General features: G+C 36.6%; 4 protein-coding genes across 4 annotated transcripts; 2 read left to right on the top strand and 2 right to left on the bottom strand.

Annotated features, from left to right (window-relative positions):
* The first annotated feature begins 892 nt into the window (after window positions 1–892).
* LOC132182523 (glutamate decarboxylase 1) lies at window positions 893–8,587 on the top strand. The gene is made up of 7 exons (XM_059595792.1): window positions 893–1,060; window positions 1,235–1,439; window positions 5,337–5,537; window positions 7,096–7,310; window positions 7,405–7,658; window positions 7,781–7,833; window positions 7,921–8,587. The coding sequence occupies exons 1-7, from the start codon at window positions 975–977 to the stop codon at window positions 8,404–8,406; spliced, it is 1,500 nt and encodes a 499-aa protein (XP_059451775.1). The 5' UTR covers window positions 893–974; the 3' UTR covers window positions 8,407–8,587.
* A 1,890-nt stretch (window positions 8,588–10,477) lies between these two features.
* Window positions 10,478–12,942, bottom strand: LOC132180450 (uncharacterized). Its single transcript, XM_059593276.1, has one exon. The coding sequence runs from the start codon at window positions 12,882–12,884 to the stop codon at window positions 10,632–10,634; it is 2,253 nt and encodes a 750-aa protein (XP_059449259.1). The 5' UTR covers window positions 12,885–12,942; the 3' UTR covers window positions 10,478–10,631.
* A 2,538-nt stretch (window positions 12,943–15,480) lies between these two features.
* Window positions 15,481–17,269, bottom strand: LOC132183015 (universal stress protein PHOS32). Its single transcript, XM_059596401.1, has 4 exons — window positions 16,984–17,269; window positions 16,775–16,884; window positions 16,576–16,694; window positions 15,481–15,776 (listed from the first exon to the last, which is right to left on the bottom strand). The coding sequence occupies exons 1-4, from the start codon at window positions 17,156–17,158 to the stop codon at window positions 15,677–15,679; spliced, it is 504 nt and encodes a 167-aa protein (XP_059452384.1). The 5' UTR covers window positions 17,159–17,269; the 3' UTR covers window positions 15,481–15,676.
* A 4,713-nt stretch (window positions 17,270–21,982) lies between these two features.
* Window positions 21,983–27,031, top strand: LOC132180451 (transmembrane 9 superfamily member 3). Its single transcript, XM_059593277.1, has 8 exons — window positions 21,983–22,230; window positions 23,211–23,251; window positions 23,352–23,937; window positions 24,024–24,161; window positions 24,266–24,422; window positions 25,303–25,787; window positions 26,378–26,628; window positions 26,715–27,031. The coding sequence occupies exons 1-7, from the start codon at window positions 22,082–22,084 to the stop codon at window positions 26,595–26,597; spliced, it is 1,776 nt and encodes a 591-aa protein (XP_059449260.1). The 5' UTR covers window positions 21,983–22,081; the 3' UTR covers window positions 26,598–26,628; window positions 26,715–27,031.
* Window positions 27,032–27,534: the final 503 nt, after the last annotated feature.

Raw genomic sequence — 27,534 nt, 5'->3', positions numbered from 1 at the left:
GTCTTGGAAATGTCCATCGATTTAAGAATGAGATGCTCATAGTCAGAAAATGGTTTACGGTTTTGAAAACCGTAAACCATTTTTCGAAAATTAAAGAAGAATTTTCGGTCAAAAAAAAAAAAATTATGTTGACCACTATTTTACGTTGAAGTATACACCGTAAAATACGGAAATTATTTTCTAAAAATTATTTTACATCGAAGTAAACGAAGCCTAAATGAAGGAAAACGACACATAAATCTTTGCTTTCGGAAGTTTTGAAACTCCTGCGGTTTGGGAATCGGATCACTTTTGCTTTCGGGCTCTTGAATGCATGGAATGGTAGCTAGCTAGGTCGAAACAAACTTAAATATAAAAATTGCTTTTGAAATTTTCTTTTCCTTTACTCGCTGGCTTTTAGCTGTAAGGAAAGTAATGAACCATCCCAACGAAAAAATAAACGCATTCCCACTTACACTATTAAAAATGCCGCGCATTGGCCCCGTGTTTCTCTGCTGAAACATAATATATTTCTGCTTTAGAAGACTAAAACCACCTCCGTTATTCTTTTATCGTCAAAGCATTTTTATTGAGCTTTTTCAATTTGATTATTTTTTAAATTTAAAAAACCTCCTAAAAAAATTATTTAACAAATTTTTCACTCTATTTTAAATTTAATTTTGATCAACAAAGCTCTCTAATTATCAAGTGCCAAAAAGTAAAAACTATTTAATTTTTTAACCTTATATATTAATTTTCCCTCTCTCTCATCTACCAAGAATAAAAAAGAATTAAAAAATAAGAAAATAATAATATTTAATTAAAATAAAGGAAGATATAATGAGTTTAATATTTGTTTCATTTTAAAAATAAATTTACAAATTTACAAAAATGAATTTTTCTAATGGAGATGCTGCAAACCGGTGCCACCTTTCCTCGTAGCTTATTTAAGTCCCTAGGTCTTCCCCCTTATTCGATCTACCCTCTCTCACACCATGGTTCTCTCCAAAACTGCATCAGAGTCGGATGTTTCCGTCCACTCAACCTTTGCCTCTCGATATGTTCGAACATCGCTTCCTAGGTGATTGATTAATCATATTTTAAACTGTTGTTCAATTCCTTTTTTTTTTTGGTCAATTAGGTTTTAGATTCAGTGATTGTCAATGGCGACTTGATTCTGAACAACAGAATTGTATTCGGATCTCTCTTTCTAAACCCTACTTTGGCGATCGACATATATATATGATTGTTTCAGGTTCAGAATGCCGGAGAACTCGATCCCCAAGGAGGCGGCGTACCAGATCATCAACGACGAGCTCATGTTGGACGGGAACCCGAGGCTGAACCTTGCTTCGTTCGTGACCACCTGGATGGAGCCGGAGTGTGATAAGCTCATGATGGCTTCCATCAACAAGAACTACGTCGACATGGACGAGTACCCTGTCACCACCGAGCTCCAGGCAAGTCTTTTTACATCGATCCTACACATAAGAACTTTGCCATTTCTCTATCTTAATTCTTTGGAGTTTCATAAGATCGAGATTATTAGTTACGTTTGACGTGAAACGAAAATCAACGGCTATGATTGACGCGCGAGATATAACTTGTTCTAAGTTGTTTTGATAAAGGTCAATCCTTTTGTAGCCGTTGGATTTCGATCATTCGGGGTATACAAAGAGTATATGCCTCGCTCTTCTAGACTCTTACCAAACTGAAACATCTAGAAGCCTAGATCCACTACATCATAGATCTCATTTTAATATGAGTGTTTAAAAACAAAATTCGAAATAATTGAGCTAAAATAATTTTTTTTGACTTGATGAATAGTTTCTTCTGTGACCTGGCTCTTAGATCGATGCTTTTGGATTTTCTTTCTTTTTGCTAATCTTTTATTTTGGGTTTCTATTTTTCACCGACATCCATATTTTTCTAGTAGTATTGATGTCGTCTTTTTTCTTTACTTGCATTTCAAGTAGAATAGAATAATAACTATATTTATAATTTTATTTGACCAATGGAAAATTAAAACTCGCGTGCATCATTTTAATTTGTGGAGCGTCACCTTATTTTGACTGTGGGTTTAGGATGGTCCCCCTTGTAATTCATGGAAATTTCAAAACTAGCTAGAATGGTCCAGTACTTGGATGGAAATCCAAATTTGAATACCTGACTTTGGCTAAGGCGTTGAAAAAAAAAAATTACAGAAAATTCTGTCTTAATTTAATTATACTCTCTCTCTTTTTCTCAAAAAATACTTAAATTAAATTTGAATTATTAAAAAAACTATAAAAGATCTCCTAGACTGTTTTTTAGTATTTTTACCACAGCTAAGCCAGATCCGATCGGTAGCCTTCTAGAACATGTGCTTCTGAGTAATTTTATTTAGTAAATTTTTATTAGATGAGTAAAAATTAACTTTTAAATTAATATTTGATAAAAAAAAAAGTACTTATTTAAAGGCTGAATTTTACTTTTATATCAACCAATTATATTCAACACAACATACAGTTCCATCTTACTTTTTGGTACTAATGGTCATAGGCAGTGGTTGCAGTCAATAACTGCAACCTGTATTGACCGGAGATGAAATATTGACTGGTGCCTTAATTCACGGCTTCCAACTTCCAAGTAGTGTATATATAGCTCACATGCGCAACAGTCCCAAATAATCATTGAATATATATAGCTGGCCCGGAAACTGATTATTTTATTTTAATTTTTTGGGTCTGTTCTTACACGATTGTTTTGTCTCTGAATCTTTTCTTTTTTAAACCTTCTTCATATTTAAAAAAAAAAAAGTAAAAAATAACTGTCTTCTTCTATATTTGTAGCTGTCTTTATAATGATTAGACGTAATTATCGCCGAGATTGCAGCACTGACCCAAAATAAAATTGCCGACCAGTTCCATTGAACCAAGTGAAGCCATGCACTATCACCAGAGTCGGGATAGACTATAGTGGTTAAGGGTGATGGGCTTTTCTGTTCAAACTTCAAAGCTGCATCATCGTGTACGACAGAGTCGGGATAGACTAATCGTCGGGCACTCGGGCCCACTCTCACTCATAAGAAATAGGATAAAAATCATTTCCTTGTTCATTTTATACAGCGAATTTGCACTTAAAAAGGATGAATAAATAGCAGATGGACCAAAAATTAAGGTGCAACAGCTTTCAACCCATAAAAGATCAAATACAAATATTATTTGCTGAAAGATTTATGAATAGTACTTAGTAATATTTTAGTGTAATAGATTATGATTGGCTGGCTGCCGGTTTCTTTTGTTTATTTTTCTCTCCTTTTCAAGTGGTTCTTTTTCATTTTAAATGAAAAGAAGATAAATTATTTTATAGTCTAAATTATATTTAATTAATTTAATAATATCTATTGGCACATAAGGAATATATTATCATATTATTTGAAGTTATATACACTCTTCTGTTAAAAAAATATTTTTCTTACTGAAATTCAATTTGAAGCGCCTTTGACTTGAGCGACCATCATGAAATTCATAACGTATGGTTATAACAAGACAACTCGAATCATTCGACCACGAAAAATGTTGTCAAACCAAGACTATTTGCCCAACCCTCCTGTCTTTTTGAACCAAACCACCTTTATAAGTTAACCCCAGTCGCACTCAAGAGACGCCGTCTAAGAAAACATTTTCTGACTGTGGAGGCCTCAACAAGGTCGTGTCACACTTTCATTATTTCATAGGAGTTGGTAGCCGGCTGCCAAGCAATTTTTTTCTCCTTTTTGATAAGGGGGGAAAAAAAAAAAAAAGGTTATAATGGATGACTTTTTTTTTTTTTTTTTTTAATGTCCACCCAAAATGAATATAGAAAAGAGGATTTAAACTAGTGAGTTCTGTTTAATGAGGTGTGATCCCCAGATTAAGTATTTTTTATTATTGATTCAAATGAAAAGAGAATAAAAGATATGTTTGGAATACTTCAAAATACAAAGTAAGAAGCAATCGGTTGAACTAAAGTATGTACATAGAAATTGTCAAATCTATAAATTTTCAAATCATTCCAACTTTGAAAAGAAGAAAGAAAGGAAAAACTAATACCCAAAAGGATACTACCAAAGTTCCAATCACCGAACAGATGGAGAATTGAATGTGAATGTGAAAATTTGACAATTTGTACTCCGGCCTCCAAAGAAACCCAAACTAGTCGCCTCATCAAACCGATCAATCAATATATATATATATATATATATAATGTCTGGTCAATACGGTTCCAAATTTGGAAAAAAGATTTTTGGACTACTTGTTTCGCTTTTATTTTTCTGTCCCGATTCATGAAGTGATTGATAATGCTCTTCGTTGCAAGGAATGAGAGGACAAAGAGATATAAAATGTTTGATTTTGGTGAGAGCCATACAGATTTGAGCATAGAGATTTCCATAAAGTCCATATTTCTACCAATTCAAGTAATAAAATTAAAGTGAGTCTCTACGAAATTTATCAGTTCAGTCACTTCATTTATTCAAATAGATGGACCCATATGAGTTCTCTCTCACGCATTTGTTAGATATCTTGATCTCAAATTTGATACTACACACAATAATGAATGGATATAAAGTTCCTACAAATTATATTAATTATACAAATTTCTTTAACCCTATGTACTTTGAGCGTGTGAGAAACACTTTTTTTTTTTTTTTTTTTTATGCTATTAAAAAAGCATTTAAGAAGCATATGCTATACATTAATAATTATAATAATAATAAAAAAAAAACATGTGCTTCCCTTGTACTAAAGAACACATTACACTTTAAAAAAAAAAAAAAAAAATTCCTATAAGTCAGTTTCTAGGAAATTTTTGTTCATAATGAATAATACTATTATGTGACTTACATATGAGGGGTGCATTTCTTTATTTATTTACTTTTTATGTGTTCCTTAAAGACTGGGTTGGATGTCCACAGTGAATAATACTATTGTGACTTACGAGGGTTGGGCGTCTTTCTTTATCTTCTTCTTCGTATGAAATTTATATATGTCCAATAGTGACTTATATAAGGGTTGCGTGTCTTTCTTTTTCTTCTTCTTCTTGGGGGCATGGCGGGCCCGTTTCTTTCGATACAACACCGGCAGTATCAGTATTGTTCCTGACTGGCATACGTGACAAGAAATAATAATCTTAGTTAAGAATATTTGTTCCATAAAGAAGCTTTTGAGAGACGGCTTATGGCTATGGGCTCCACAGAAAGATGTGCATCAAACAATATTGCAATGATAACAATATATTCTAATTGATCATTTGTTTATTTATAATATCTGCTTTTAGGCAAGTAAATGATGCTTAAAGCAAAGGCCAACCATCTTTTGATTTGTGTATGCATGCAGAACCGGTGTGTTAACATGATTGCGCATCTCTTTAATGCCCCACTGGAAGAATCCGAGCCTGCGGTTGGAGTGGGGACGGTGGGGTCGTCGGAGGCCATAATGTTGGCTGGGCTAGCATTCAAGAGGAAGTGGCAGAACAAGAGGAAAGCAGAGGGTAAACCCCATGACAAACCCAACATTGTCACCGGAGCCAATGTTCAGGTATGATCATTTTTTAACGGTTCAGCTTTTGATCTTACCCACTTGAGATTAATTAGCTGAATTTGCATAAAAGCATGCCTACAATGATTGACCTGACTATGGTCTTAATTAGTGTTTAATCAAATTAAATAATTCTTTAATTAGTCGGTTTGATGTGTAAAGCTTATTGAATTCGGGGTTTATGTAATAATATACTAAATGTGGCCCAGTCAACAAATAAGGACAAGTATGATTTTCTAGTAAATTAACATTTGCATATTTAATATAATTAATAGGAAATCCTCAGGTGTAACATTCCTGGTAAAGCACAATTAGTGAATTACAGTGACCAAGATGTGCTTGTTTATTTATTTATTTTTGGCGCGTATTACCCAATTAATTAACAACTCCCTTGTAGCTAGTCACATGCTTTATGATTCTTATCCCGACTTCTTAGCTTAGAATAGTGTCTCAATTATTGATGTAGAGTTGTAGGGATTTGAGGTTAAAATTTTATGACTACACTATTCTTTTAAATGCACTAATCGAGGAAAGAGAGAGAATTTGAAATGAAAATGATTATTTTCCTTCAAGCATTGGGTCCAATTGCTGAAATGTGACTCTGTGGTTACAATTATGGGTATCAATCAACCGTATTTCCTCTCATGCTGGTCTTTTGCTCTTATCATCTTTGACATACAACTGAAACTCCCAACATTTTTAAGATTGGAATACTACATAAGTTTCAAAAAGTGCAAACTTTCGTGCTCACCATCTTGCTAAGTGGATTGCTATCAACCTTGTGCTTGTAATATGATTGGGAAAAAAGAAAAAGAAAAAGCAGTGCGTCCAATTAATAACAAAAAAAAAAAAAAGAGATAGTTTATTAAGTTTTATACTAAAAAATTGGGTATCAAATTAATAATTGTTTTATTTGAGGCAGTTAAGCATTATGGATTTGTTTGTTTGGAACAGTTTGTTAATGCTTTTATTTTTTACTTTTTATTTTTGTTAAAAAGTAAAAAATTAAAAAAAAAATAATAATAATTTAAAAAGTTTTGTGAGTCAAAGGATTTTTTTTTTTTTTTTAGTGGATGGAAGAAACAATAATCTATTCGTTTGGGTAGGGAGGGGATGCGGCAGTGAGAGAGGGATGGAGGGGAGGCAAAACCTTGACCCACCAAAATTAATCTGTCCAAAAGTGATCTTCCTTTCTCTTAAACCATTTGAATCAAGACAAAATTATTTATTAACACTCTCCTTCCTAACTCTTTCATTTCCTCCTACCAAATAACATTTTATTGTTGAAATGTATGTAAGGCAAGAGCAAATGAAATCAAAATTACTATATATTTCAGAAATCAAATACCTCTCCATGAATGATTCTATGTCATTTTTTTTTCTTCTAATTGGTAATGGGAAAGGGTTTCAAAGGGGGGTTGATTCTATGCCATTAGTTAGGAGAAAACAGAGCACAAATATTGAAGACCATAATCGTGGTACACTTGTTCATATTACTTCGAATACTTCACAATTTCAGTTCGTATATATCTTCTAAGTTGTGTCGTACTGTATGAAGGTATGTTGGGAGAAGTTTGCAAGATACTTCGAGGTAGAGTTGAAGGAGGTGAAGCTGAGGGAAGACTACTTTGTGATGGACCCGGAGAAGGCAGTAGAGATGGTAGACGAAAACACTATTTGTGTCGCTGCCATCCTTGGTTCCACTCTCAACGGTGAGTTTGAAGATGTGAAGCTCCTAAACGATCTCTTGGCTGAGAAGAACAGCAAAACTGGGTATTTCCTCTGTTCCTCCCTCTCTTTCAAGTTTTGTCTGTCTGCAAAATTTTCAAGTTATCAATTAGTGTATAAATTGTATTTTGTTGGGTAGATGGGATACTCCGATCCATGTGGATGCGGCGAGCGGTGGATTCATTGCACCGTTTCTCTACCCGGAGCTTGAGTGGGATTTCCGCTTGAAACTGGTGAAGAGCATCAATGTCAGTGGCCACAAGTATGGACTTGTCTATGCCGGGATTGGGTGGGTCATTTGGAGGAGCAAAGAGGATTTGCCTGAAGAACTCATCTTTCATATCAATTATCTTGGAGCTGACCAACCCACCTTCACCCTCAACTTTTCCAAAGGCAATTAAAGCTTCTAATTACTCTATATCATTTTTTTTAGCCTTCCATATCAATTGTATTTGTCATTGCATGTGTTCCATGGCCAGCTTCTTATAAATTGTAGTATGCTTTCTCTTATGCAGGCTCTAGTCAAGTTATTGCTCAGTACTATCAACTAATTCGCCTGGGTTTTGAGGTTAGTCAAGAGATGTTCTTTAATAAAACGATTAATTTGTTAGTGTACATGTTCATATCATAATTATATATAGTTTTTGTTATCCAGGGATACAGGAATATCATGGAGAATTGTCGAGAAAACATGCAGGTACTCAAAGAAGGATTGGAGAATACAGGGCGCTTTAACATAGTCTCAAAAGACAATGGTGTGCCATTGGTGGCATTCTCTCTAAAAGACAGCAGACGCCATGATGAGTTTGAGGTGTCCGACTATTTGCGGCGCTTTGGGTGGATAGTGCCTGCTTACACCATGCCACCGGACGCCCAACATGTGACGGTGCTCCGTGTTGTCATAAGGGAAGACTTTTCGCGCACTCTTGCTGAGCGCCTGGTGGTTGACATCCGGAAAGTGCTGCATGAACTTGACGGCCTTCCTGCCAAGATCACCCCGAAGACAGCAGTTGATGGTGGAGAGGCTGGCAAAAGTGTCACTGTGGTGTCAAAGAAGAGTGATATAGAGACGCAGAGGGAGATCACTACGGTTTGGAGGAAGTTTGTATTGGAGAGGAAGAAGATGAACGGTGTTTGTTAGAGCTTGAAGTTGAATTGACGACGACGTATTGGAGTTGGTGATCATCCTCTTTCTTTTTCATTAAGTGGACGAAGTTATTAAGCATACTTTCGTTTGAGCTTGGTAATGCTTACTCAGCTGACTCTATTATTGTTTGTCTATGTAAAATGAACTGGAGAGAAGGTACTGCTGGTTTGGTTCAGCCGTCTCTTTTTTTTTGTTTTTGTTTTTCTTTACAGAGCAATTATTTTCAGCCGTCTACAACTTTTGTGTGGGAAGCTCAAATGTGGCTGAATGGGAGTGGGAGGATCTCATATTGGCCACGGGTCCATATGAAAGTTTTGTGAGAGAAGCTCAAAATAAACAACAAATGGTTCAACAAGTGACTTGGGCCACAGCCACGGGGCCTTGATCAAGGTCCATCATGCCTGGATTGCTTGTAGCTCGTGTCAACTTAAGTGAGTGGGAATGATGGAGATAAATAATAGGGTTAGATACTAATGTGGTTTGCATTAAAATTAAATAGTCATTTAAGTTTTCAAAAATATTATAAATGGTATATGTTGTAAGTCAATAAATTCACTTAGTACCTCTGTCGAGATTCAGTTAAGTTTTTTAACGGAACGTCACGTCACTCTTATACGTGGGCACCACATGATGAGGTACCTGAGTTTTTGGGTGCCACATCATATTTAAAAAAAAAAAAAAAAACTCAAACTCTGGGGTGGCCAAACCACCCCCTGGGCCAAACCCTCAAAAAAAAAAAATATTTTAGGATGATTATTTTGATAGTATTTTAAATTATTATTTGTTTTAAAACTTAAAATAGATTAAAAAACAATTAATTATTTAATTAATATTCTATCACTTATTAAATCTATATAAATGATTAAGCTTATCACACCAAAAACAAACGCGACATAATTCAAATGTAAAACTTTGGAATATAAAAACAATTTTCCCGGAAATCATTTAGAAAACAAAATCGAGACGCCAAACATAAGCGTTAGTGGGGAAAACAAAGAAGGGGCATTATTCTGCCCAGTCAGCAGACTGGACCCTACGGAATAATCGGGCCAATGGTTGTGTTTTCTCTTAAAACCGTGTCTCTGCAACGGTGCTTGGGGAAGGGGTAAACTACCAGGAAGCGTGAGGAGCGGGAGAAAAGAAGAAGCGTGTCACCACCATATACAGACCCCATTGACCGATCGTTGAAGCCCTTGGCAAAATGGGTTTGATCAAGAGCACCTTCTCGTTCCTAGTGGGCACAGTGGTCGGAGTCTACGTGGCCCAAAACTACGCTGTCCCCAACATCAAGAAGCTCGCCGACTCTGGGCTTTTGATAGCGAAGCACATCGAAGAGACCTATCGGAAGCCAAAGAAGAGCGACAAGGACGATTAGTCCCCTATTTACGATGTCGTTTAGGAACCAGGTTTTCTTTTCGTTAATTTTCTTTTGGAGAGAACTTGTTGGGGGGTTTTGCGGCGGAAGTGACGGTCGCTGTAGGTTGCGATGTTTCGGATTTCGATTCTAAACAGTTTATGGAAATTTAAGCAACTTTTTTTTTGCCTTTTGGTTCCAATTTGATTCAATTTGTGCTGTCTGAATCCATTTGGTTTGTGAAATATTGTATCGTAAGGAAAGAGACTTGGAATTTTACAATAGCCCAATCAACCTCCCAGTCACCGTCTCATTTCATTTCTTCCCCCTTTTGAATATCAACTACAAAATGGTTTGTTTGTAAGTCAGTTGTTCTTCTATGAAATCCTTGAACGTATAACGTGTTTGTGTATTCAATGGAGTTTCTTCTTGGTCAATATGAAATCCTTTAATCCAATCGCACTCCAGGCACTCCCACTTCTCAAGTGGAGGGTAATGGCGGTGAATTGTTCATTCAATGACCTATAAAAGGGTCATTTTTTCCATGTCTCTTTACATCATTTGCTTATGTGGTTTTCATATTAGCTTTGCAATTGATACATCTATAGCTGGTGCCTGGTGGTATAAACTATAAAGTATTTAGTCTGCATAAATTTTGGCACTGAAAATAAAAGGAAGATCACAAAATCTATACAAAGTAGATTTCACTTAATAGAACAAAATTTTATTTCATAATGAGAGTGGTTGCAAGTATTTACATGATCATCATCTATGAAGCAAAACAATTTCTTCTCCCCTTTTACAAGCTTTGCACTGACATTAAAATCATAGGCTGCTCTGTTTATCAACTCCAGGCTTGTCAACTCTACTTAATGGTTAGGCACAAGTCACCTGACCTGGAAGAAGCTATCTTGCCCTCTGATGGAAAGGGCAAGGGTTTCTTCTGCATGTATAATGTGCGCCACTCGTCAATGCATATCATTTGACAAGGATCTAAACTGGGGAGTGCTTTCTTTTCTAGAAGTTTCAGAATCTTTTCAGTTTTACCAAGAATGCAAACGGCATACCTCACACTCTCCTCCCTCTCTTCGATGGCGCTGCTCAAACATTTCATGGATACAACACGGTGTATGTTAGTGAGGCAAGCACCCAGTATATCAGAAATCATGACAGCTATTGCTTCTGATAATTTCTCACTCATCTGATCATATCTGCTTTCACTATTTAGCAACATAGTTTGAGCTATTCTATACATGGAATTCGCAGCCAATACCTTGATGGGCCACTTCGAAGGGCTTCGCTCTAGACATTGAGTATTTTGTTCCTTGTGGAATTCCACAAGCCTGTTCTTTGCGTTGTCGGCAAGTTTTTGAAGTGTTTCCTTTAAGCTTTTTCCTTGAAGAGACAGTTTGTGGAGATCCACATCCAACCACTTGTGATAAAGTTCAACTCCTAGCCAGACAACATCTGCTGCCTTTCTGATGTTGGTCAAATCTCCTTTGTTTTGCAGATTATTTTCTATGAGTCTTACATACATCAGACCTTCATTCACACTACATATTAAGCCTCTAATGAATCTAGGGCTGATGTTCGGAAGTGCTACTGCAATACTTGCCAGTGTCACCACAGGAAGAGCCCAACAATTTGGTGGTTCTTCAGAATCTAGAGAAGGAACTTGGTTATTGTCAAACTCGCCAACTCCCTTGAAACCTCGTGTTGATGTCTCCAACAGTTCTATGAGGTATTTTGGCCGCTTCTTGTCACCCTCCCGAATCCAATGATCAGTAGGGTTATGGCTGCATTTCATCATCATCCCAACCAATTCATCCTCGCCTTCAAGACGCAAAACAAAACGACTAAGATCCAGCTTCGAGCAAGGCTCTGATTCGGAAGCTGATGCAGTGTTTGAAACACCGTTCATGAATTTGAATTTCTTCTTTAACTCTGTGCAGTAGTTGTGGCATAACAAGATCGGGTAAACAGAGAAAATGGAAATGAGGCAAATTAATTTGCTCATTATCACAATCCCACTCTGCACTCTGATACACAAGTTTAAGAATTGTTTTTTTGCATCATGGGCAAGCTTCCTGTAGTGCCGATTTCGGATTCCTAAAGTTAATGGGCACTCTTTCATCTCTACTAGGCTCTGTACCCAGTAGTGCTCTACCTTCAATTCTTTTCTGGAGCTTTGATTCTCTCGTTTTTGGCCACCGTAATTGATGGCGAAGAACCATCTACATGCTGGAGCTATAGTACCAACTCCTACTGCAAGAGTCTGTATAACAAGAACTAGAGTGGTGGACCATTTATACTCAGACTCTCCGTTGCAAAATTTAAATGACCTGGGCATAAAGAATGATCTAAGCATGGCTTCTGCTAAAGTTGCAGCACTCATAAGGCAGAATGCTCCAGAGGCGGTGCACGTCACTGAACGGGCCATCACAAACTGGGGGCTACTTGAATGAGACATCACCCAATATTTCATAACGTCCTCTTTAAGTTTGTCAACAACCGGTTTACCAGTTTCGTTTGAGCCTTCTTTCAGAGCTAATTCGTACTTCTTATTGTACTTATGTTCCAAAAACTGCTTAGTAGTTGGAACGGTTAGAGAAGAAAAACTTATGATAAGAAGCAAAAGAAGCATGATAAACATGATAAAAGCATGTTCTTTCCAGAAAACATAGATTACCCCAGTAGTTAATTGGATGCAGATATTGACAATTACTGTAATAACAAGTATTCCCAAGGCCATAATGTTCATAAACATTTCTTTGTTCTCCATGGTTCCAAGAGAAGGCATAGAATTACCCATTACTGTGCAGATGAAAACCGTGCTGCTGAGTTTTGCAAGCTGATCTTGGGGGCGAGGCATCGAGGTATTTAGATCCACTGACAGCTTTATTGCTACGGCTAACAAGGTCAGGGAAGTGGCGTTGCCTGAGGAGAATTTGCACGGGAACCAGAACTTCCGATTGCGGATTCCTAGGATGGCATCCGCAGCCATTGCAACAAGGCAGACCAGTGATGCTGCTGCAACGTAGATGCCAATCCATGGCATTGGCTGGCTGAACTTTGTGTCATCCAGGTTCCCATCAATGTTGCAGCCGAGCTTACCCATCTTCTTCCCTTACTTTTTACCTCTTTTTTAATGTGATCCTTTTCCTAAAAGTGAGAGGGTTTTGGCTCTGCTTGCTTGTGGTATCTAGCTTACATGCTGCTGATATTTTAATAAGCAATTGAATTATTTGGGTGATAGCTTTTCACTTGGGTCATGAATAGTTGAATTCTGCGCGCCTTGTTATTTGACTTTGCTCCACACGTGATTAATTACTATTTGACTCCAGAGGAGTATAGACGACTGTGGAATGAATTTCTTCTTTTCGGCTTATAGCCCACCAGGGATATAATCGGTTTTTTATATTCTTGAGGCCTGTGGGACTGGTAGTTGAGTGATGAGTGTTATCTAGAGACACACAAAATTAAATTGATCAAGCGGATATCATGTAAAACTTGGAGTAAGTCATGTGGATTGGCTTTTGTGTCTTTGGTTAGACATGACACCCACCTAGCATCATAGCTTGCAAGTTGAGTATTGTCGTTGCTAATTAATGTATGAAGATTTTGGCGAAAGATCAACATTGATCATAAATGAAGATTTTGGCAAAAGTTCAATATTGATTATAACAGGATCAGGCATTGCAATGTAACAAGACATTTTTTCAAAAGTTAGTAGATCGTTGTACCCCATTTTTCTTTGTAACGAGACATTTTTTCAAAAGTTAGTAGATTGTTGTACCCCATTTTCTTTGTAACGAGACATTTTTTCTAAAGTTAATAGATCGTTGTACTCCATTTTTCTTCGTACGACCGCTATCTCATTTATTATTGAGCAATCATTTAGGGGCTTTTATCCTCTCAGCGATAAAGTTTATTATCCATCGTTTCGTTTGTTGCCATGACTCTTGTTATTTTGAGGTCATATATAGTATTGAAATTTTTTCTCGATTTGGTACAACTCCCTAAGCCCGCACTAAAACAGTGTTTTATCCTTAGATGTTCAATCAACTACTATTTCAACTAGTTCTAGGTTTGTGTGACATTTGGCCCTTAACCATAACTTATTTGTTGACTCTTTAACATCGTTACGCTTCAACCAAGTTATTATATTTTAAGAATTTAAATAAAAATGAGCAATGTTAAAGCATTTTTAGCAGACTCCTTATAAGGGAGTCTATTCCCTATGTTTAGGGAATATGTCCAAGAAATCGTAAAAAATGTATCACATCAGACTCCCTAAATGAACTCTAAACATTATGATTACTACAGTAGAACCTAATATTTTGGGTTTCACTATTGCAATCCTTTTGATTATTAAAAAAATAAAAATAAATAAAAAATAAAAAATAAAAAAAAGATTCTCTCCTCTCTCCTCTCATGTCTTACAATTTTCTCTCATCTCTCCTCTCATATATATAATATAATTAAAAAAACAAATATTTAATGATATAGGAAATGATTAAGGGAAACTATTGGGGTGCATTTTGACATAAGGAAGCAAAAAGTAATTTGGATATTTAAATGTAAAAAAAATGACAAGTAAGCTGCTGGGAATGCTTAAGTCTTCATAGAGTCCTCCTAGAGCCATCCCAAATGTGATGTGGCTTTTAAAATCACTGTTAAATTTGAGATGTGATTTATTGACTTTTGATCTATTGGTGATTTTAAAAGCCACATCACATTTGGAATAACTCTAGGAGGACTCTAGGAAGACTTATAGCATTACTCAATAAAAATACTTAATAGGATAACAATACTTTTATTAGGGGTGAAAATTTAGAACCACTAACTGCTTTGCTAACCACTAACCACTATAACCGTTAACCTCTAGCGGTTAGCGGTTATTGGGTTTTTGAAAACCACTAACCGTTAACCGCTTATATATATATATTTCATATAATATATATATTTATTTATATGTTGTGTACAAAACTATAAGAGAAGTGATGATTTACAAAAATCGTTGTAATTTTATTTGTATTATATGTTGTATAGATTCGTAGAAGGTGACCAATAAGGATTTTGGTATATAACAATTTTTAATGTTAAAATGGCCATGAAAAGGAAAAGAAAAATTGTTTAAAGTGAGTCCCAAAACCATTCCAAAACCGGCCAAAAAAAAAAAAGCCCAAAAAAAGCGCTTAGTAAAAAAGTGATTATTTGGATGCGGTTAACCGTTAACGGTTAGCGGTTTTAGCCACTAACTACAACCGCTTTTTCACCCCTAACTTTTATACTAAACTTCCAACCTAAGTACACACAATAAAATCATAGACAATCAAATTGAGATTCAATCCACAACTGAATTGATCTATAGACAGCGTCATTGTGGTAAAGGAGGTAACTCTAGAGAAAATGTTAATTTGTTAACGGCCATGCAAACTCTAAAACGAATATTTACATTGTTAAATTATTACTTGTTTCAAAAGTTTAAACTAATAGAAAAATGTAAATTTAATCATTTAATTAAAACTTTAACACTTCCCTCTTGTGTGAGCTTAGACTCACTTTTAGTAGGTGAGGTTCAACACACGGAATATTTTAATTAAATTAGGAGTAAATTGTGAGTTAATGTTCGAATTTAAAACCTTTGATTCTGATACCATGTTGAAAATAAAATTGTATATTGAATCATACTGAATATTGTACAGAAGAGGCCAATATATACAGGCCAATAATGCATATAAATACATACATAATCCATGTGGGACAAACATCCCTACATACAATCTAACATATATATTATAATACAAATTTCTCTCTCATCAAGGCAACAATCGCACTCCAATCATATATATAAAAGAAAAAGAAACATCCAGAGAATGAGCACATAAGGGACGTGAACCTTAACAATTAAGGCTTATTAGAAGATTGGGCTCCCTTAAGTTTAACCACGGTGACAGGACATGAAGCATTTGTTACAACGTACTTGCTAACGCTGCCAAGCAAGAGCCTGCAAAATAACATTATTGCTCATCTTAGCTTTTAATCAAACAGGCGTGATATGTGATGTGATGTACATGAAGCTATACATCAACTGTAATCCTCTATCGATCATCAATTAAGGAACCAATCGATCCAGGATGTTCCATGAGGGGACAAAGACAAGCCAAGAAGGGAATGCAATTTTATTTTTCATAGCCCAAGTAACTCGATCTTCAGTACTTTTAACACTTCTCTTTTCAACAGAATGTTTTACATCCAGAATATTTTTTTGGATGCTACCCAAAAAACTCTAGTTTTTGACATAAAAAAAGGGCGGCTGTATTATTGCTGCATTAATAAAATAAAAACAAATTAAAAGGCCTCGCTCAATCATTACCAATCGGTTCCTTCAATCTAATCATATAATATCTGCTGGATAGAATTTTCCTCTAAATTAGGTTAGAGAAATTTTTTTTAATCTAATCTATAAAAGTAATATGTATCCTTGAACATGTAATTTTTTTAATAGCATTTGACAAAGTTTGAATAGATTTTATTAAAAATTTATGTGTATTTCACATGTTATTAAAAAGGAGTCACATATGACTTTTATCAACTAAATTGAAAGAAATTCCTCCAATCGTTTAGAGGAAAACTCTATCTATATTTGCCTATCTGAATTAAAAACTCATTCAGGTGTATAAAAAGAAAAAGAAGGGTATGAATGAATTAAGGTGGCCAATTAAGGACACATAAAAATGGAGAACATATATATATTTCTGAATTCTGATCACTAAGCAATGAGATCATTATGAGAGGTTAATTACCTTTTGATAACGCCAAGACCCCTGCTCCCAACAACAAGCGAGTCGAGCTTCAGATCTTCCACAGCATCGCACAACTTCTCCCTTGGATCCCCCCAGTACACCTTCGCCACCACCTTAGCCTGCTCCAACGTACACACACTTAATTTACAAATACTACAGCAAAAATTATGCACAATAGTAAAAGCAAATTTAACTATACCCCTTTGGTCTTTGACACTGTATCAAGAATATCAAGAACCTCCGGATCATTGGTAATCCCATATTGCTTCGAAAAGTTAATCTCCCTGAATTCCTCAAGAGGAACTAAAGCTGCAAAACAAAACAAAAAAATGGTGTAAATCGATATATAAAGAAGTCATGGACGGTAAAAATACTGTGCTGTAGATCTTAAGGTAAAAAGGTAGAGACGTGATCCAGTGTCCTCGAAAAGCTTCTTCCTGGTATGATCTGATTTGGGCGGCTGAACGTGGATTAGGATGATTCGATCTCCTTCCTCGATTATATTATCGGCGGCCCATCGAAGCGCTGCTTTGCTTGTTGGAGAGTAGTCCATGCCTACACCAATCGCACGCGCCTTCCCCATCTCTCTGTGTCTCTCTGCAATAATGAAGAAGCCTCTGTATATATTAAACTAGAATTGGGTTGCCGTGGGCATTTATATATATAGGCCAGGAGTGTTTGTGTTGTCTGGTTTTGTTTGTTGTCTACGTAAAGAAGCAGATCGAACATTCTTGAAGCGACTAGCGGGATTTGGGAAGCTGTCTTTCATAATTAATGTACAGAAGAATTTGTTTTGTTATATGTACAGAAGTTGATGTTGAAGATACGTACGTACGTACCCCTTTATTCTTTGATGATAAGATTTTTCTTGAAAGAAAACAACACTTGACAATTACAGGAATTTAGTATAATATAAAGGTAGCTTGTTGTTTTGCTTTTAAAAGTACAGAATTTAGTCAATTATGATTCGGGTGAGGCATCCTTTTAATGATCAACAGCATATATTATATACTAGTTTCGAGACTTCTTCTTTCTTCCCTTTTCTTTTTTTTTTTTTTTTTTTTTATCTGCAAATTAAATATTTAAACTTAGAAAAGAAGAAAAAAGAGGGGCTTGCCCACCTTTTGCACCAATGTCAAAGTTTGAATGGTCAGTCAAATTAATTTTTTTTTTTTAAAAAAAAAAAAAGAGAAAAAGAAGAAAAAGAAAAAGAAATGAAATGAAACCAGTGACCAATATGATCATCTCATAGCAGAATCCACTTTTTGTCCCGATTCATTTTATCAAAACAGGGGGCAATAATGCTGGTTTTTTTTTTTTTTGAAAAAGAGAATATGTTATATTCAAGGTTGCATTCGTTATTGTCAAAGCATTGAACGCATTTGAGGCTTCCCATTTTATACCCGTCCGTCTGACGTTTTCTCCATAGGAATATTAATAGTTTATTTGGATTTAATATTTGAATTTTTCAATAGATATATCATTGACATCATTAGTCCATTTCAATAATCCTCCTTGCATAGGAATAATAAAGCTTCTAGTTTTTTTATTTATTTATTTATTTTAAGTATGCTATTTTTCAATGCTCTATGAGCACTATGATCTATATGTTGAAATAGTTTGTAGCTCTGTCATTAATTTCCTTCATTTTCTAGTCTAGAGACTAAATCTGTTGTGTTCTTTTTTTTACATGAATTTCTACAAAAAATATAAAAGAAAGAAATAATAGCGAAAGCAAATAGAAAAAGAAAAGAACACGAGATTTGGAATTTATGTAAAATATAGAAGAAGGCAATAAATAGAGAAGGGAAAGAACATGAGAATTGTACTTGGTGGCCTATGTACACCACGATTAATTAAGGGTCCTTAAGTCTACACCTTTATTCTATTTTTTTTTTTTTTCTTTTTTTGAAATGGTAATCTCTTCATTCAAATAACATGGGGAAATCAGGCCTAAGCCTTACAAAGATAGAGCCATCTGCTCTAAAAAAACAATATCTGATATACAACTAGGATGCTCCTCCACCCAAGCATGAGTTTCTGAACTCCTAATTGCAAATTTGGCTAAACCATGGGCTGCTGTATTAGCCTCTCTTCACATGCCTAACATTCCATCTGTTTAGAGAGTCTATAACCCATTTGATATCATCAATAATTTGCCCATATCGTAGCCAACTTTTTTGGGAATCAATGATCGCCTTCACCACTTGCAGCGAGTCCCCCTCGAGTACCACATCAAAAATTCCAACTTCCCTGCTGAACTCCACTGCCCGTAGAGCAGCCATTGCCTCAGCAGAGACAGTTTCATGGATTGCCATTACAGGTTGACTTAATGCTGCCATGGTGTTGCCTTTCTCATCTCGAATGATAACCCCCACTCCCATTTTTTGCTCACCTTCATTGATAGCAACATCCCAATTAATCTTGAAATACCCTTCCGGTGGAGCTTCCCATTTTTGTTGAGTTGGCATAGGACAATCAGGAGCAACCCCCTGTTTCTCGTTCACCTTACGGTATAGTTGGAGTTGATCAATGGCTTGCCTTGCTACGATGCTAGGGTGTGAAAAAACTTCCCCGTGCACCACATCATTTCGTCTTTTCCATATTCCTTTTGCTACCATAGCAAACAGCTCCAGGTCTTCTCTCGGTACTGTCCCCATCAGATATTCCACCAACTCACAAAAATTATCACCACCCGATCTGCACTTTTGGAGCTTATTCCCACTAACACTCCAAACATCCTGAGAAGAAGGGCAATCCCATAGTATGTGATGGGTTGTTTCGATATTACTGGAACAGAAAATGCAAAAATCATCCTCAACCACCCTCCGCTGCTTGAGATTATCTTTTGTTGGAAGAATTTTGTTGCACGCCCTCCACAGAAATATTTGGGCTGAATGTGGTATCTTCAACCCCCAAATCATCTTCCATATAGTCTGCGTTTTCACCCCTAGAGAGCATTCTCCCTTTATTCTTTCTTGTCTTTCCTTCTCAAGGTGATATGCACTTCTCACTGAAAATTCTCCTGAGTTCGTCGCACGCCAGATCAACTTGTCTTCCTGATGATGTCTACTAAGCGGGAGATTACAAATCGCAGTGGCTTCCTCCTCACCAAAATTCTGGAATATGTACTGTCTCTTCCACCGCATAGGATTTTCCTCCATTAACTCAGCTACCAACGCATCCTGTCCAATATGTGTGCTGCACGTCTGTGTGGAATAAGTGATCAGCAGAGGAATCCATTTATCCCCCCTGATCCAAACTGAAGTCCCATCGCCAATGCGCTAGAGTAGTTCGTCTTCAAACAGTTCCCTTCCAGCCAAAATGCTCCTCCAGGCAAATGATGGTTTATTCCCCAATTTTGCTGACAACAAAGACCCTGTGGAGTAATACTTTGCTTTGATTATCTTCGCTGCCAAACTGTCGGGGTATTGCATTAGGCGCCAACATTATTTCGCTAGGAGAGCCTTGTTAAAACAAAAAAGGTCTCGGAAACCCAAACCTCCAAGATTTTTTGCATGTCCCATTCTCTTGAATTGTATGATACAATTAGGTTAACATGCCCTATTTATAGAGAGATTGTGGTAGGTGAGTGAGACTAGAGAGGATAGGGGGTTGGCTCAATCACCCACTTTGCAGATTGATACTTAATTAAATTATTGAGATCTTTGCTATTGCCCTAAACCATAGTTAGCAAAAATGTATTTTAACCCTAAAACTTATTACAAAATTAGGGATTTTTTTTTTCAAATTTTTTTTTTTTAACCCTATGGAGATTTAAAAACCCACGCCCCAAGTGTAACCTATTTTTACACCATTCATCTCATTCAAAAACAAATTAAAATTAAGAATTTTATTAACATGTTTATGGGCCTTGAACCATTCTACTAAGCTAACCTAGGTCCAGCCCAATTTAAGCCCATCATCATGGGCTATAACCTATGGGTTGAGCTAGAATTACGGTAGGGAATATGACACATATGCCCTTCTCGCAGCGCGTTGCAGCCTGCCTTCGATCACACTGTTGCCTTTGCAATTTGGCGGTACATTGTAGGGGGCAGGCTGTCTACCGCCAAGCTTTCAGCTTGTTGGTTGCTAATGCTTCCGTAAATCATCCTTGATGTTGATCGTTGAGCCAATGCGTTATAGCAACAATCCGCATGTATACACATGGCAGCACCACTTGCTATATATCTATTTACCTTTTTTTTTAGCACCAACTAATTTTGTCTCGTTTATTGTATGCAGAGAGGAACTAAAATTTAAGGGGCAATTTTCTTTTTTTTTTTTTTTTTTTTTTTTAAATAATAATAAATTTGAAGTGTCTATTTCATAAAAAAATTATAATGTAGAGAAAATTTTAAAATTTCAAAGGACAATTGTCTATGTAGTTCCGCTTCCATGCACCTAGGTCTTGGTTGTGCTTCAATTAGTATACAGATGGTGTCATTACTTGTTATTAGCCTCGAATACCTTGTCTATTTCGCTTGATTGGCTATCTATTTAGGTAGTTGAGTTATAGCAATTCGAATTGTTATGATTATCTCACAACGGTTGTGGAAGGGGTTAGTGGTCACTTTATAAGTGTGAAGGAAAACCTTATCTCTTGATCTAGCTTTTGGGGTTGAGATAAGCCCAAGACCACTCAACACTGATATCAGAGCTCAAGTTTACCAACAAGTTTAGGCCTAACAGTTCACAGGAGAAATGGGTTGTCTCCCTCCAACCTAGGACCTGATGTGTGAGGGAGAGATTATTGGGGTTATCTCACATTGATTGTAGAAGCGGCTGGTTGTCACTTTATAAGTGTGAAGAAAAGTCTTACCTCTTAAGCTAGCTTTTGGAGTTAAGACAGGTTTAGGACCACCCAACACGAATAAGTAATTTTCATGAATTGTTATCGTGGCTAGCCTCCCTCGTATAATGGAAATGTGGTCAAGTCATGACTATTATATCACACCTTCCTTATTGGATTAGAAGCGACACAATAGAGGCCCTTAAAATTATCATTTAATCTAATAGAGGTTCTTAAAGTCATTTCAAAAAATATGAGAGTAAGAATGTAATACCATGGCATCCACTCACCCCATCCATGAATTTGTTAATTTTTATACAAATTTGGACTTAATGCTAAAAATTACTCTTAATTTGGATGGATTAAAAATGTGTAGTTTAGAAAGCATTACAAATAAATCCTATAATCTATGAAGGATAGCTTCTCCGTTGACTAGAATTATTTGACCGAATTGGAGGCAATTCGGGCAGGCAATGACATGCCCTTGGCTAACTCCGTGATGATCCGATATAGTTAGGCTGACGGCTAACCGACATATCTACGCCGGTCATTTTCCTTCTCCACCCGTTATGAAGAGTGTTTGCCACTCCACAAAAAGGCGCGTGGGAAATCCAGCGTCTACATTCTTTCCCCTCCCCCACTTTATCATTAACACTTCTTCAACCCCGGTTTTGCACATAGCAGACTCAGCCATTCTCTCTCTGACTCTCGATGGGCAAGATAATGGCGTGTTTGTTTGTGGCCATTGTGATCGTCTGCAGCCTGACTCACGTGAGATCGGACGCGTCCGATCACCGTTACAAAGGAGGGGAGGGCGTCCCTCTCTACGCTAACAAGGTGGGACCCTTCCACAATCCCAGGTATATTCAATCAATTTCTTCATTTATTTATTTATTGTTTTCTATGATTCGATTCGCACTGAGTTGGATTCGGTTTAAGATTTCATTTCCCGCGAGGATTTGGACTTGATCGCACAAAAGTCCAATCAATTGAATTGGAACTTTTTGGGATATCAGTTCCGTGGAAGTTAAAATTCTTGCCTTTCTGGGATATAGAATTCGAATTCAATTCCAAATGCGTCTGCGTGTACAACAACCGAACCGGGGGATTGGGGATGGGGATTCTGAATTTTGTGTCAGTGCTTCGGTTCTGTGCAATCCATGGAGCCTTATAATGAATAGTGGATTTTCGTTGCAGATATACGGCGATTTGGTTGTGTTTTTAGTTACATGAACTCTGTTTGGTTGCTTGGAAATAGAAGGAATGAAAATTGGAAGCTTGCCGTTTTGTGTTGTTAAGTTTCCAATTCAATGATAGAACCTGAGATAGGCGAATTTCTGTAGAAGATCGGTTGAGTAGATTAATATTTTATTATGAGTAGCACTAACTACACTGTAATGCCTAGTATTTTGGATATTTCAAGGGGGCAAAACAACAAGCTAACCAATTTTTTCGTTTGAAAGCAATAAGTCTAAAATGTTGAGGAAATGATGCCTAAATACACGTTCTCTACTGGTTCCTCATTTTGTTTAGTAGATTGAGGTTTCGGGTTTTGAAATGTTTATCCTGAAATTGGATCATTCTCACTCATTTTTCCCCATTTTTTGTTGGCTTCGTACATGTTTGATTAATGGAATAAATTATGCGATCCCATCTACATGTAGGAAACTAGGATCATGCTAATGTAATGAAGACCGTAATCAATTTGGAGTTTAATGTTTATTTTGATATTTGGAAGATAATTTTGAGATTATTGTGTAGCTGGTTTCAGATTTTGTCGTAGCTTGTTTCTCACACTGGCTGACGTTGTTATGTTATTGTTTGTTCTTTAATGCAACAGTGAGACATACCGTTATTTTGATCTCCCTTTCTGTTACCCAGGTTTGTGCATGTTCATCTTTCTCTTCATCCAAATGCTCTAAATCCAATGTGGAAGTTCTCTTTCTTATTTCTTTTTTGTGTTGATGGGTGTTGGTTGCAGCTCATCTGCAAGAAAAGACAGAAGCTCTTGGGGAAGTGCTGAATGGGGATCGATTAGTTGTTGCCCCCTACAAACTCGAATTCCAAAGAGACAAAGAATCTAAGATTGTTTGCAAAAAGAAGCTGACACAGGAAGAAGTTTCTCAATTTCGGACTGCAGTTTTAAAGGACTACTACTTCCAAATGTACTATGACGACTTGCCCATATGGGGTTTCTTAGGTAAAGTTGAGAAGGAAGGAAAAGATGACCCCAGCGAGTACAAGTATTACCTCTTTAAGCATCTTCATTTTGAGGTGTTTTACAATAAGGATCGTGTTATTGAGATTACTGCAAAAAGTGATCCAGATGCCCTTGTGGACCTGACCGAGGACAAAGAAGTTGATCTGGAATTGACATACTCAGTCAAATGGAAGGAAACAGATATTCCATTCGAGAAGAGGATGGAGAAGTACTCACAATCTTCTTCGTTGCCTCATCATTTGGAAATCCATTGGTTTTCAATAATAAATTCATGCGTGACTGTTCTCCTCTTAACTGGATTCCTTGCCACGATTCTCATGCGAGTCCTTAAGAATGATTTTGTTAAGTAAGAACCATCTCCTACTTGTTAATTAGTACATGGGTCAAACCTTTCATTGCCTAAGGTAATGTCTACACTTTTATTTGTATAAGGTATGCTCATGATGAGGAGGCAGCCGATGACCAAGAGGAGACTGGTTGGAAGTACATTCATGGTGATGTATTCAGGTATCCAAAGTACAAGTCATTGTTTGCAGCATCACTTGGTTCTGGCACCCAGCTATTTACTCTGTAAGCATAAGAAGTTCTCTTCTTAAATGTTTAGTGCAATTAAGCTTGTTTTAACTTCTTTGTTAAGCAACCTGGTAATGTTGTCTATGTGCACTTGTTTTCAGTGCCATTTTCATTTTTATGCTTGCACTAGTTGGTGTATTTTATCCTTATAATCGCGGAGCTTTGTTCACGGCACTTGTCGTCATATATGCACTTACATCTGGGATTGCGGGCTATACTGCAGCCTCTTTCTATTGCCAGCTAGAAGGAAACAACTGGGTATGTATTAATGGATTATTTGTTTTCTTGTCCCTTATATAGATCATTTTATAGGTGGTCCATTTTGAGGTTCATATTCTTGGGACTCCTTTGTAGTGACATGTCTTGAATAGTGAATTTAGTTAGTTTCACGATATTTATTCCAAACAGAAGTTGCTTGGAGGTTTTGAGTCTTGAATTAAATTGCCTTCTTGAATTAAGGGTGGGAGAAGGGGATGAATAATCTAATGTCTAGTTTGTGTGTCCCATGAATTTGATTGACCCTTCATATTTAATGTGCAAATCTATCATCTTGAATAGCACCTTTAAGAAAAGCTGGAGCCATCGCTGCAATGGGCAGGATAAGTCGTTTCTCCAGTGCATGAAATATCCTAACTTTTAATTTGTTATCATGATAATTGTGATTTTTGGATTGCTTCATTCACAATGTTTTTGGATTTGTTCATTGAAAACTATACAAAATGCCAAAAAAGGCGATCAGATTTTATTGGGTGATAAATGGGACCCAAACATAAGAAGTTTCAAATGGTGGTCTAGTAATGTAGTCCTTGGAGTGCATTTCAGTTCATGTAAAAAGTGGACAAAGGGACTGAGTAAAAGTCAGAATATAGAAGCCTTCATATTGTCCTATTTGACTAAGCTCTGGAACTTATTAATTCTATTCTCCAACTTGAATGGATTTGAGTTCCTTGTTTTTCTTGATTAGAAATATCTGAAAATTAGCATAGTCTTCAATCTTTTATGCATAATTTAAATTCTAATTACATATGGTAATTATTTTCATGAGTAAAACATTATTCAGTGGTACTGTCCTTGTGGAAACGAGAAGCCTTAGTTGGAAAGATGCTACATTTAACAGTTATGATTTTTGGCATGACAGGTGAGAAATTTGTTATTGACTGGAAGCTTGTTCTGCGGACCACTGTTTCTCACATTCTGCTTTCTTAATACCGTTGCAATTGGTTACAGTTCCACTGCAGCATTACCATTTGGAACAATTGTGGTGATTTTTCTTATATGGACTCTTGTAACTTCACCTTTATTAGTATTGGGTGGAATTGCTGGAAAGAATAGCAAGGCTGAGTTTCAAGCTCCATGTCGCACTGCAAAATTTCCTAGGGAGATCCCATCATTGCCTTGGTATCGTAAAACCCTTCCTCAGATGGCAATGGCAGGGTTTTTGCCTTTCAGTGCTATCTATATTGAACTCTACTACATCTTTGCTAGTGTATGGGGTCACCGGATCTACACCATTTACAGCATTCTGTTTATAGTTTTCATCATTCTCTTGATTGTCACTGCATTTATCACTGTGGCGTTGACGTATTTTCAACTTGCTGCCGAAGACCATGAGTGGTGGTGGAGGTATTATTTTCTTTTTCAGGCTTCTGATATTTTCTTTCTGCATCATGTGTAGCACAAAATATCTCCTACCTGTAGTACGTGCTGTGTTTTATTGGGTGTTTTCATTGTCAATCCGCGTGTTCTGTTGCATGCAGCAATGCTATGCTTCTTGTTAGTTTCTCAGATTTTACTGCCTGCTTTCTTATAACTAAAGTTACTTAGACAGGCTCATCAATAGTTAGGTGGTGACATAGAGGTTAAAACTAAAAATCTAGTGTTGCTTTTATAATATGTTTGAATAGAAGTTTGCTTGTTGACCAGTCTTTTAGCTCAATTGCCCTAGTCCGGATAGAAGCATATGCACTGTCCAATAACTTTCAGTGTGTTTACTTTTAATTAATTTCTTAATGATATCATGGCAAGGCAAAATATATTACCTTGTTAAGCTTGGATCTTTAGGAAGATCTGCTTGTAGTTTACCTCTTTCAGTAATTGTACACTTAAAATCATTTGGATGCAAATGGAACTCAGGGAGCATTATATGATCCAACTCACAGAGATTTTCCTGTTAGGGGTTGTGTTTGAATTCTATATACTTCTTACGTACTCAGGTCTTTCCTTTGTGGTGGATCAACTGGCTTGTTCATCTATGGCTACTGCTTGTACTACTATTATGCACGATCAGATATGTCAGGTTTCATGCAAACCTCGTTCTTCTTTGGGTACATGGCTTGCATTTGCTATGGTTTCTTTCTCATGCTTGGGGCTGTCGGTTTCCGTGCTGCCTTATTTTTTGTCCGTCACATATACCGCTCTATCAAGTGCGAGTAAGAAGGCACTTGGTCTCCCTAAAGTTCAACAGGTGGTGTGCTTTTTCCTTTAGTAGGCCCTATTTTTTAAAGCTACCCCTTCTATGAAAGGCGCATTATAATGTTTCTGATATTACAGGAGAAGATTGAAGCAATGCGACAGATTTGTCTTCCAAGTTTCTTATCATTCGAATCTTCAGGGATTGATTTGACACAATCTATCAATGTGGTAGCATCTATAGTGGAGATCTAGTGGGACTGTAGAATTCCTTAGAATCTTGTACTGCTTACCTGAAGCGGCACCTTGTATAACTTCTTCTTCTCCTGACTCCTATGCTTACCTCCAAAATTGGTTCTGATATATTCTTTTCATTTTATTCGACACCCTCCTAACTTGTTCAAATCGTCGTATGAGCTGCATGGGTATGGCTATACAAATCCTTTTTCCTTTTGTTATATATGTGGGTCGATGCAGTCCTCTTTACTTTTACATTTTCAATATTCCATTTCTTAAGGAACACCAAGAAAACAAAGTCAGTACTGCCTAACTGGTGGGCTGAGTTATTTTCTTTTTCCGTTAAAAGAAAGCTTCCATTGCAAACTAGTGTGGTTTTAAAAAAATAATCTGTTTTATTCCCTGTCATCCACATTTTTTTTGTTCCTTAAAAAGGAAAAAACACTAAAACAGTCTTTTTTATTCCTATGTCATACTTGGCGCAACACAGTAATATCCAAAGTCTGATATAGAAGGAGAAATAAATGGCTACTGTCTCGCTCTAACGTGACACTAAAAATTATCCCTATTAAATAATAATTTTTAGTACAAGAGTATTGGTAGCACTCTTCATTTGATTACTCTCAACAATTTCAAGCTTCTGATTTTCCAGAAAGGATGGGGGAACCAGATTCCCGCCAAACCAGCTCCTCGTGGGAACTTACAAAGCCTGCATTTAAACCAC

Source organism: Corylus avellana, chromosome ca5 (genome assembly GCF_901000735.1).
Source record: "Corylus avellana chromosome ca5, CavTom2PMs-1.0".
NCBI lineage: Eukaryota > Viridiplantae > Streptophyta > Magnoliopsida > Fagales > Betulaceae > Corylus > Corylus avellana.
Note: the sequence above shows the minus strand (reverse complement) of the source record. Positions and strands in the feature narration are given on the sequence as shown.

Coding starts and splice junctions, on each gene's coding strand:
- LOC132180451 (XM_059593277.1), top strand. CDS start 22,082: ATGGGCAAGATAATGGCGTGTTTGTTTGTGGCCATTGTGATCGTCTGC. Junction 23,938..24,023: donor CTTAAGAATGATTTTGTTAA/GTAAGAACCATC, acceptor TATTTGTATAAG/GTATGCTCATGATGAGGAGG. Junction 24,423..25,302: donor AGCTAGAAGGAAACAACTGG/GTATGTATTAAT, acceptor TTGGCATGACAG/GTGAGAAATTTGTTATTGAC.
- LOC132182523 (XM_059595792.1), top strand. CDS start 975: ATGGTTCTCTCCAAAACTGCATCAGAGTCGGATGTTTCCGTCCACTCA. Junction 7,311..7,404: donor GAGAAGAACAGCAAAACTGG/GTATTTCCTCTG, acceptor TTTGTTGGGTAG/ATGGGATACTCCGATCCATG. Junction 7,659..7,780: donor CACCCTCAACTTTTCCAAAG/GCAATTAAAGCT, acceptor TCTCTTATGCAG/GCTCTAGTCAAGTTATTGCT.
- LOC132180450 (XM_059593276.1), bottom strand. CDS start 12,884: ATGGGTAAGCTCGGCTGCAACATTGATGGGAACCTGGATGACACAAAG.
- LOC132183015 (XM_059596401.1), bottom strand. CDS start 17,158: ATGGGGAAGGCGCGTGCGATTGGTGTAGGCATGGACTACTCTCCAACA. Junction 16,695..16,774: donor CAGTGTCAAAGACCAAAGGG/GTATAGTTAAAT, acceptor ACGTTGGAGCAG/GCTAAGGTGGTGGCGAAGGT. Junction 15,777..16,575: donor GGTCTTGGCGTTATCAAAAG/GTAATTAACCTC, acceptor GTTATTTTGCAG/GCTCTTGCTTGGCAGCGTTA.